This window comes from Gossypium hirsutum, chromosome A09, assembly GCF_007990345.1.
Source record: "Gossypium hirsutum isolate 1008001.06 chromosome A09, Gossypium_hirsutum_v2.1, whole genome shotgun sequence".
In the NCBI taxonomy this organism is placed as follows: Eukaryota; Viridiplantae; Streptophyta; class Magnoliopsida; order Malvales; family Malvaceae; genus Gossypium; species Gossypium hirsutum.
The window spans coordinates 66,605,521-66,616,421 of NC_053432.1; the positions used below are offsets into that span (position 1 = coordinate 66,605,521).

The window sequence follows — 10,901 nt, forward strand, 5'->3', positions numbered from 1 at the left end:
CACCTTCCCTTGAGTTCTTGACAAGTTGAGATATCTTAAATTTAATAAATGTCCAAACTCACTGGGTAGTTCATCGATTGGAGCATCTTCTAAATCCAGCACTCTTAACAATTTTAAACCAGATGGCAATTCATTGAATTTACAAGTTTCATCAACAACAAAAATGATCAAGGAACGAAGTTGTGATGTACCATTTCCTGTCTTTATTTCTTTATCCTTCACTTGGATTGAGCAGCGATGATTTCCTCTTTGTTCTTCTCCTTTTTCTCCATCGCATGCAGCAAGAAAACTTTCTTCTTTTGATATCGAAAGTGCAAAATCTCATATAAGATCGTGCATTTTAAATGACCAAGGCATTCCAAACTCATTTCTAAAACTTCGGCTAATAAGTTCCATTAGATAGCTTTTAGCAACTGCTTCTGGTAGTATGTCGTTACCCATTTCTAAAACTCCTGCCATCCATAGTCTACTAATTCTATTTCGCCTAATCTCATAATCTTCTGGTAAAAGGGAGTACAAGGAGAAATGTTTGAGTTGGAAAGGCGGATTATGTTAAGTAAGCAGTAAGATAGTTCTCATTAGTTCAAGTGAAGGGTTGTTGCTTAGCTCCCAAGCCAAATTATCACGCACTCTCTTCCATTCGGATATCGACTTCTTTGAAGACTTCATACCACCTAGAGTCGCAATAGCCAACGGCAGGCCTTCACATTTTTCAACTAGGTTTCTTGCCAATGAATCAAGATGCGACTGACACCATCCTAGCTCGTTTGGGAAAGCTTTCTTACAGAAAAATTCCCAAGCATCATTATCTCTGAGGGGTAGAATTCGGTGCACATAACTTACAAACCTAGGTTGAAGAGGTGCTACATCTTCTCTTCGAGTAGTAACCATGACCCTGCTTCCGCACATACCTTCAGGAAATGCAATACTGATCTCCTGCCAGAATTGATGCTCCACACCTCGTCTAAGACAACAAGGCACCTTCTTGACTGCAAGAACTGCACAAGTCTCCAATAATGCTCTATAGGTCATGGTATCAACATGCATCGGAACTTCTTCATTTTTCTGTTTGTAGATATCTTTTACCATGGATCTAAACAACTCTTCAATTGCATATTGTTGGGAGACAGTGATCCAAGAGCAAAATTCAAAATGCTGTTTAACACTTTGTTTGTTGAAAGTGTTGGCAACAAGGGTAGTCTTTCCTGAACCACCCATGCCAACCACAGAAATGATGGTCCGCTGGGGTTCTTCAGCCATTAGCCCTCTTAGTAACTCATATTGTGCTTTTTTTTATTCCAACAAGATCGCCATCTTTAATGAAAAGTGATGACTTGCTAAGTCTGTTCTTCCAATTAGGATCATTGGGAGAAGAAGTACCCTTCTTCCAGTTGTTGAATACCAAATTGATGGGCTCTCTCAGTGATGTTTTTCATCCTTTGGTTGATGTCTTGCAACTTGGCTTCTACTTCATGCCTCACATACTAATCCTTGGGGGAAATGAAGACTTAATTGGAAGAAACTTTTACAATTGTACCTTTTGCCATTGTTACCACGCCATTGTTGTCAGTTATTCTCATGGTAGGGGAATTCATCAATGATGTCTTGAACTTCACATGCTAGCTCCCGCACGTTTTTCACCCAAAACATCTGGATTTGATTTTAGTCCCTGCTCTATCAGCATCCAGGAGAAAGACTCTCATGCTTTCTAGTAGACGATTCATTTCTCGGATTTTGTCAGGAATTCGCGATAAAGAAGATGCTTCATTCAATAAGAGTAACAAGAGTTTGCCTATTACAAGATCAGCAGAGCTTAAACTCATTTTTTTTACTGATTGTAATCAAATCAAAAATTTCAATCTTATTGTCTTTTGGTTAAAAGGTTAGGACAGAAAGGCCCTCAAGGAGAAAGGAAGGCATGCCTTCGGAGATTCTTAGGTTGCTAATACTGCAAGATAGGGATTATGAAGCGTACAAGATAGGGATCATGATACCATTCCGTTAATGGCGATTGATTCAAACAGAAAATCGTTGCTTGGCTCCTTTACCAATAGAAAGACTGTTTTCTCGATTTTTAAGCGGCCGGTAATACAAGATAAGGATCAGACAATTAAGAAGCTAGAAAACGTTCAAGTTCAGAAACAGACTTTAGGCCATGAAAAACATTCCGTTAATGGTGATTGAGTCTTGCTCTGTTTCCGTTTGGATGAAGAGAATATTACTTTGCTTGTTGCCTTTTTTCAAAATCAATTACCATTACAAAATTTTGTTTCAAATAAATGTCCTTAAATTGACTAGCTCAATGTCATCAAGTACATAATTTGCCATTAATCTACTCATAGCTCTCTGCGATACAATGCTACACAATGCCATTAGGTCGTCTTTCTGGACAGGTTCTTCATCCCAGAACCCCAACATTTAAGGATTACCGTCCCTGTGGATGGATCTGGCTTTATCACAAATTGAACATCTAGAAAATCTCTGATTTCTCTCAATGTTTCTATTCCATATGGAGAGAGCTTTCCCACTCGAACCTTTGAAACATCCTTCGGACAAAGAGCGCAAAGAAGGAATAACAAACCCTACAAAACCAAACAATAGGCTACACTGTTAAGTAACAAAAGACACTTACCCAAACTTCAAATTCTAGCTTTACAACCGTCCCAATATAATGCATTACAATGAGTAGCTTATGAGTTTCATCTTTGTTTAGAATATAAGGAGGTTATTCCCATATTATAAGATTTTCAGTTTCAGATGGGCTTTGATAAGATGCCTCATGGTAAAGCTTAGATGTCAAACCAAGGGAAAAAACTAGTCCTTTCGTATGATAAGTCTTACCACCCTAAAAAATAATTAAATTATCGAACACATTTTATTTTCCTGGCCAGTTAAAATACTTCTATTTCCTGAAAGAAGAAAAAAGGAAAAGATAAAAGAAACAAAGAACATCAAAAGCAGAACCACCAGAACTCAACCAATATGAAGTATGAATACATGGCCATATTGTTATTACAGTGGAAGATCAATACAAGGAATAAATAAATAAATAAAGGAATGGCATGCAAAAATGCAACGTAAAGGGCTAAACCAGTAGCAAGATCAGAAAATTAGTAGAGGAAGAAATTTTTCAATAGATTCAAAGGCAGTTTGTGGAATTAATGCAAATACTGATCATCTTCTTTGCTTCATACTTAAAAGCCTTCACTTTACCCCAACGAAAATTAAGAGTTTTACTGAGCATAATATTCTGAACAACAGACCTCACATTTAATTTAAAATTTATCCTAGTCACAGCATATAAGTACAATACTATATGATGTGGACAAAGAGAAATCAAAATAAAGAAACAGAATTAGAATAATGAAATCGGACAAGTGGCAGGCCAATGGAATAGAGTACATAGAAGTAATACCTGGTGAGTTGAATCCACCACTCCACCTTTCTCAATCTCTTCAAGAAGAACAGAAGCCAGTTTCTCACCAACATCAGCTGCAGGTATCAACTCTTTTTTTCCCTCATCTTCAATATCTTCTTCTTCATCCCCTCGTGGATAAGAAACTGTAGTATCCGCAGAGATGCAGCAGCCAGAAGTAGTTTCAGCAACTAGTGAAATTCCATATCCAGGCGAGCTGCATTTAGGGGGAAAAAGGAATTTGAAATTTCCTGGCTATGATAAAAAATGAAATTCCAAAATATATATAGTAACCGTACTTTCCAGCCTCTAAGCGTTTTCTATAATCACTAGCGATGTAAACATCAGGAAGCAAACGATTAAAAATTCCACGAGCCGCATATATCATCTCATTTCCAAGCTGAACGCTCACTCTGGTAGTGAAAGCTTCCCCTCTAATTCTCTTAACCATTCCTTCGTCAGTCCACATGGTTGCCTGTAGCAGAAAGTGTTAGAAATTCACATAAATTCACATAAAAAATGAAGTATGTTAGATTAAAAAAACTCACTGTTAGGTGCTGAACAGTAGGAATTGTCAAATGAACTTCACCACCACCATGAGGTGAGACTCCCCGACTCTTTATTTCCAACTTTAATCCTTCTGAAGGAACCCCAAAATGCCTCAACAAGGGAAAGGCGGTGGAACGGAAAGTATCAACAGATGGATCCTTAGAATCATTTGTAATCCCTGAAAATAATCAAAAGTAGTCTAATCATATCCATCAACTCCCCTATTCTATAAATTTGACCTATGACACTTGTTTTCCCACATCAACGTTGAAACATTGTTGCAACACATACAATTCTATAAGACCCCCGAATGCAATAGTTTTCACATATTAACATTAACTCAACCTCCTGATTGTAAGTTATTATACATTGCACAATAATAAGTGATTTTCTAGCCATGCTAACATATTACAAAAGAGCATCTTAACTGACAATCAAAGGAATGTAACCACAGAAGAAGTAAAAAAATTGGAATTCTAGCAAAAAAAGGGATTACCTTTGAGGATTATAACTAAGGTTTTCCTAGCAAATAAACCAAGCAAGATCAAAGGCTCCAAAAAATACCCAATTGCTCTACTAAAACCACAATCATGCACCAGATGACTCCCTCCAACTATAATCCCAGGCTTGTACTTCAATTTTGTACCTATCAAAGAGCACCAACAACTTTTAAGTAACTTGTTATTAAGTTCAATTCAAAAGCTTATAGCTCAGAGGGAAAAAAAAGGGGTATTACCAGTTTCATTGATTTCAATTAGGCAGTCATCGGTGAGCTTTTCAAAGAGACGAAGGAGGGAAATCTCGTGCGGGCGGAGACCAGGTAAGGTGTCGCCGGCGTGGATGTCTTCTATGAGAACCGGAGTTGATTTTAATGTTGCTAAGAGTAGCCTTTGCCTCATGTTTTGACTTCCCTTTAGTCTCTTATACGTTATTTTCCCCATTCTTTCCCCTTCTTCTTCACGTTACCCTGTAGAGAGGGAGACAAGACGGAGGCTTGAGTTGAAACGAAAAGATTTTGCCCGGAAACAAGAGATTGAAGGGTTCTGTTCCTAATTAATACTTTCACTAAAACCCTAAAGCTAAAATCTTGACTGATTGGGTAAAAAAAGTGGGTCCGGGTTAGATATTTTAACTTTTTATAATACCTGAATCCCGATTAGCATAAGAGGATATTTTTAGCCCAATCAGCGACGTTTTTAATGATTTTAAAGTAAGGTAAAATTAAATATTTAAATAGCTCTTTTAGGTATTAAAATAAAAATAGATGGTTTTTTAATTTAAAATATTATAATTTATTTAAAATTTACATTACAATACCTTATTTATGTTTATATTATTAATTTTTTTTTGCATATGTTTGTACTTGTATTTTTTTCATTCAAAGTACCACAAATTTGTATATATTACATGTTAATAATTCATTTTAAGTAAATTTTTACGTGGTTGTATACTTGTCTTGTGCTTTTGTTATTCTTTCATTTATCATATTTTGCTTAATTTTTCATAATGATTCAATTTATAAAATAATTTATGGTTTTTATTTTATATAATTAATCATAGTGATTCAATTTAAAGAAAAAAGATAACCATATTTATTAACATTTGACCATGTAGTAAGCTAGATAAACTCCTTGGACTTTGAGATCACAGTTAAGGGTATAAAAATTCATAGCTCTAGTAAAAAAAAAAAATCTCTCTCTCTTACTACACCATTCTACCTCAACCTCCTCTCCTAATTCTCTTCTAATTTCTCTAAAAGTTGTCTCCGATAGCTTTTTGCTTTGCTCCAAGTGAGGTAAAGCACCTATCCTCATCTCCTCCTCCTCCCAGCTTGATTAACCCATCAAGAATATTGTATTCATATTATATTTTTATATGTCTAAATTGTTTTAAATATTTATGTGTTAGTAACTAATTTTATGTTGATTTTGATACAATCTGTGTATCTATGTTACATTCATGTAATTTTTTGTACAATTTCATATTTCATTATATATTTTCCATATTATTTTTGATTCAATTTTAACTCTAAATCCATTTACTTGAAAATCAAATCATTACCTTATATGTAGGTATTAATATACTATTTGGTACTTAAATGATGTTAAACATTAAAGATTTAATGTGATTATGATTATATATTGATTGAATAAAATGGTTGGTTAATGATTTGAATAGAGTTATTAGTAATTAATTTTTTGAAAAATATTTAAATACGATTAACATTTCATAGAATACAAATAGTGGTGATAGGTATAATGCGGGTTATGCTTTGCACCCAATAGTATCATTTGCATGTGAGTGATTACCATTAGCGCTTTGTGCCATGTAGCATCAAAGAGTTTGGTTGAAACTGTTATCTATGAGTTTATTAAAATATAAAATAGTAAAGAGAATAGAAAAAGAATTGTAATAAAAGACTTAAATCGTACTAAATATGTCGAATGGATTATATCCATAAAATGATATTAGTATTATAATAAAAATAGTAAAACGACCACAGCGCAAGAGAAGTGGATACCCGACCGTAGGGAAAAGAGATATATTTGTCGTATTGTAATTCATGACTAATATGGCTATGAAACATAGTTAATGTCTTAAGCTAAAGGTCCTAAGAATGTGAGATGTTTATAATTTACTAAAGGTAATAGTTGTTAGATTTGCTATAATTAAAGCTAAGGAGTTATAGATTCTCATGGCGTAGTAAAAAATGGGATATAGTAAATGAATTAAATATGGTAAAAGCTTTAAAGCATTAAAATATCCAAAAAAAAATTACTTATAACAGTATTATAGATTTGGTAAATGAGGCTAAGCATTAGTTGCATACCGATAAAAGCATGAAACTTTATCTATAAGTAAGAAAATAGTTAATGGTAAGAAAAGATAATTAATTAAGTTGATAAACAAAAAGAATTAATGATTTCCCTACTTTCATAAAATTTAGATCCCTTAAACCAGTTCTTGAAGCTCTTTAGCTTTATTTCTAACTTTTACGCATACGGAAATGTTAAGAATTTTACTCGCTTATTGTTTTCCTTACTTTTCTAGCTTCATCCTTATGAAGTTTGCTCCATGCATACCCTTTCATGATTGCTCCTTCTTTGAGCTACCAAAGAGGATGAAGAACGGAAGAAATTGAGACAAGGTTAGGAAGAAAATCATCCCGAGAGCTATCTCTCAACTATTTATAACACTTCCCGTACTTCTTCCAACCTCATGAGAGTCGTGCATCACTAATTATTATGCCTCCTACTAAGGAATCGGTTGGTTCCACCCTAACCAAACCAAAATTGAATCTCAACCATGTCCAATTCAGTTTTCGGCTTTCTTTTTTCTTCCAATATAGGTTGCTAGCTTGCAGTTTCTTTCAATTTATTCCCTTGTTCGTTCTTAATTTCGAGTTATTAGAAATTCAGGTGTTACACTAGGAATACAAAGTCTTGCATTTGTTTTTCTGTGTTGCAACTCAAGAAGCTTGTGTCACACTCGAGTATCGTTCCTAAGGCTTTTGGGCTTAAAAATACACATCCTGCACATTCAAATAAGCTAATTAAATCTTCCAATATAAAAATCTATATGTAAATGCACTTAATGCCTAATGGTTTACGTACGACTTTTGTTAAATATTATATCTTATAATGGAATAAACGTACCTTGAAATGGTAAGAAATGTTGTAAATATATATGAAATTGGTGAAATAGGTAATTGTGTAAATGATTTAATTGATTTGCATCAGGTAAATGGTATGAAATGTTAAGGTATTGGCCTAGTATTGTATAATGTAACAGCCCGTTTTTGGGTCAAATCGGAACAGTGGTTTTGAAACCACAAATTCGAAATAGAAATATTTATTTTATTATTTCTTTAAGGTCTACAGCATGATAGAATAATTGTGTGAAAATTTTATTAAGAAATTTTATCGATTGAGTGCTCAATTTGACTAGAAGGACTAAATTGCAATAAGTGCAAAATTTGAGTTCTATAAGTTAAAGGTAGTAAATTGTTATGAATTTTTAATTAGAGGTCCTTAAATGGCAATTAGACCATTAGGGTGAACAAAAATGGGCATGAAGTAAGTGAGTTTACAAAGTTTAAGTGAAGGGTAATTTGGTAATTTGGTAAATAAAGAAAAATTAACTAATTAAAATATGTCCATATTCTTTAATTTAGTTCCCTTAACCGAATTTTTGAGGAGAAGACATAACTAGAGTTTGGCCAACTTTCAAGCTCGATTGTAAGTCTGTTCTTGTCATGTTTTTAATGATTTCTATATTTTTGATATCGTGGTAACTTGATCTAACTATTTCAAGGACTAATTTGAAAGAAAGTTAAAGCTTAAAATTTTACCCATGTTGGATGTGCTTGTATTTTGATGTTTTATGATAGAAAATGCATGTTTGTTGTTAGATAAACAATATTTGTAAAGTGATTTTCGATAAAAAAGACGAATAAGGACTTATTTGTAAAAGGTTATAAAATGTGTAGAAAAGTATGAATAAATGAAAAATGTGGGTTGTTATGTGTACAAGTAATATTCAGCTAGGCTTGGGTTGTAATGAAATTGAATGAAATTCATTTTACGAGCCTAGAGACTAAATTGTAAAATGTTGAAATGTTAAGGGTAAAAATGTAATTTTTGCCATAATGTGTTTTTGGGCTACATTGAATAATGTGATCATTAAATAAGTTAAATTTGACATTATAGATTAAGAAAAATAAAGTTTGGATTAGGGTGATCGTAGGCCAGGCCGAGCCTAGACAAAATTTTAGGCCCGTTTTCTAGGCCCGGGCCCGGTCTCGGCTTGGCCCGAAATATAGGACTGAAAATTTATCCAAGCCAGGCCCAAAAAAATTGCTAAGCTCGAGCCCACCCTAGCCCATATTAATTTTTTTAGCTTATTTCATTAAATAAAAATTTAAAATATAATAAATCAAATATTAAAACAAGAAACAAATAAAAAATGAGATTAAAATAATTCTTAAAACAATACACAAATTGAAAATATAATAAAAAGTGGTTATATTAAAATTGAAGATAAAAAAGTAAATATGATTAAAAAAATTATTTAGTATATAATTTGGGCCGGGCCTGAGCCAAAAAAGTTTTACCCAAGGCCCGGCCCGTTTTCTAAACGAGTCTCTTTTTTTACCTAAACCCATATTTCGGGCCTATATTTTTACCTAAACCCTCATATTTTTCATGCGGGCCTTCGGGCCAGGCCAGGAATCCCAAACCATGATCACTTCTAGTTCGGATCTAGATCGAGGGAAAAATAAAATAATTGACGAATAGATCCCTTTTTTCGTTTTTGCATTTGAGGTAAGTTCATATGTAAATAAACCTTATTATAATTGTATTTTAAATGCCTTAATTATGCATGAATTGTGTAAATGACTCTACGGACACGTTCGAAGATGTTTTGACAAGCGAGAAATCTCAATCGAACCTTAGGAATAGATTAGGATACAAGTGACTTGTCACTAGAGTATTATGTTATGTGATCTAGGTGCTGGTCCTGTACATCCTACCGGTGGCTGAGTATATCGGCATATGTTACGGTTACTTGACAGCTTGTGTGAGCAGCACCGCATAGCTACGCCTTGACTGACAACTTGTGTGAGCAGGTCCATTGATAGCTCGAGAGCGAGCATATATGTTATGAGATAGAGGTAGCAATGGCTACATATGTGACACCTTGTGTGCAAGTTTTCCCTTGTATCCGATATTATTATTCCGAGTGGTTCATTAGGTATGTCAACGATGATAATAAGTATGAAATTCTTCCGAGATGGTACAGGTATGTACATAAAGCATATGATTATTAAGTTCGTGAAATGATGATTTCAAGGTAAGTTTGTGATGGAATGAATTATGGTTATGAGATTGTGGTAAATTACATCATCTTATATTATATTACTTGAATGTTTAATGTATGGTAAGATTTGCTTATTACTTTCATACAAGCTTACTAAGCTATATAGCTTATTCGGTTTTATTTTTCCATGTTTTATAGTGTTACCAAGCTAGCTCGAATTGGAATCGTCGGAGATCGCATCACACTATCAAACTGTCTTTTTAGGGTATCGATGGTTTTAAACATTTTGAGTATATAGCATGTATAATGACTTGGTCATTTTTATATTTGTGTCATTATGAATTTGGCCAAATGCGTTGGCTTATATTTGTTTAAGGTGATTTGGTATTTAGCCATGTAATTAGCTTATTTTGGCTAAAATGGTTGTAAGCCTATTTATATAAGTATATGTGTCAATGCCTTTTGTCTATGTGTTTTGTAATGGTTCGCTATATGCTTATTTATGGTTATGTAGCTTTGTTGTTAAATGATTGAGTTGGTTCATTGGTATGCTAGAAGATTTATATGATACAATGCATATTAATGGTAGCCATATTGAAGCTTGTAGAATGTGAGTTTGATATGATTTGGTTTGGTAAAATATGATGTTGTAAGTATGTTAAGTATTGAAATGACATGTTTTAGCCTTGATTGAGGATGTTTTGGGTTGTCTAAGTATGCTATGATTTGTGTCATTTGATGTCGAGTATGTGTGTGCAAATAAGGGTGGCAAATTGGCGTGGTAGATAGCCTTTATCTTTGTCCACACGGTGTGTGTCTAGACCGTGTGTGACACACGGCCTACCCCATGGGCATGTGTTTCGACCATGTGTCCCCCGCACCTTAATTTTGAGAAACAAAATGCTTAGAATTGAGCACACAGGTGTGTGTCTTAGCCGTGTGAGAGACACAGCCCTGGACATGGACGTGTGTTCTGGCAGTGTGAAGTCTGCACCTATTTTATGAAAATTAATTTATCACACGGCCTAGCACACAGGCGTGTGAGTTGGCCGTGTGACTTCAATTTGTTCATGCTTTGCAAAATAGAAAGTTACACGGGTTAGGGATACGGGTATGT

At 34.1% G+C, this 10,901-nt stretch overlaps 2 protein-coding genes across 2 annotated transcripts; both read right to left on the reverse strand.

The window, feature by feature from the left end:
* Positions 1-552: 552 nt before the first annotated feature.
* LOC107890064 (disease resistance protein RPM1-like) lies at positions 553-2,108 on the reverse strand. Its single transcript, XM_041076455.1, has one exon. The coding sequence runs from the start codon at positions 1,258-1,260 to the stop codon at positions 553-555; it is 708 nt and encodes a 235-aa protein (XP_040932389.1). The 5' UTR covers positions 1,261-2,108.
* Positions 2,109-2,207: 99 nt separating this feature from the next.
* LOC107889221 (probable RNA 3'-terminal phosphate cyclase-like protein) lies at positions 2,208-5,034 on the reverse strand. The gene is made up of 6 exons (XM_016813575.2): positions 4,701-5,034; positions 4,461-4,610; positions 3,964-4,142; positions 3,715-3,890; positions 3,416-3,632; positions 2,208-2,582 (listed from the first exon to the last, which is right to left on the reverse strand). The coding sequence occupies exons 1-6, from the start codon at positions 4,903-4,905 to the stop codon at positions 2,373-2,375; spliced, it is 1,137 nt and encodes a 378-aa protein (XP_016669064.1). The 5' UTR covers positions 4,906-5,034; the 3' UTR covers positions 2,208-2,372.
* Between the last annotated feature and the right edge of the window lie 5,867 nt (positions 5,035-10,901).

What these genes read in the sequence shown, in the direction of transcription:
- LOC107889221 (XM_016813575.2), bottom strand. Translation starts at nt 4,905, where the DNA reads ATGGGGAAAATAACGTATAAGAGACTAAAGGGAAGTCAAAACATGAGG. An exon ending in CTTAGTTATAATCCTCAAAG is followed by an intron (nt 4,143 to 4,460) that starts GTAATCCCTTTT and finishes GATTATTTTCAG; the next exon opens with GGATTACAAATGATTCTAAG. An exon ending in AAACGCTTAGAGGCTGGAAA is followed by an intron (nt 3,633 to 3,714) that starts GTACGGTTACTA and finishes CCCTAAATGCAG; the next exon opens with CTCGCCTGGATATGGAATTT.
- LOC107890064 (XM_041076455.1), bottom strand. Translation starts at nt 1,260, where the DNA reads ATGGCTGAAGAACCCCAGCGGACCATCATTTCTGTGGTTGGCATGGGT.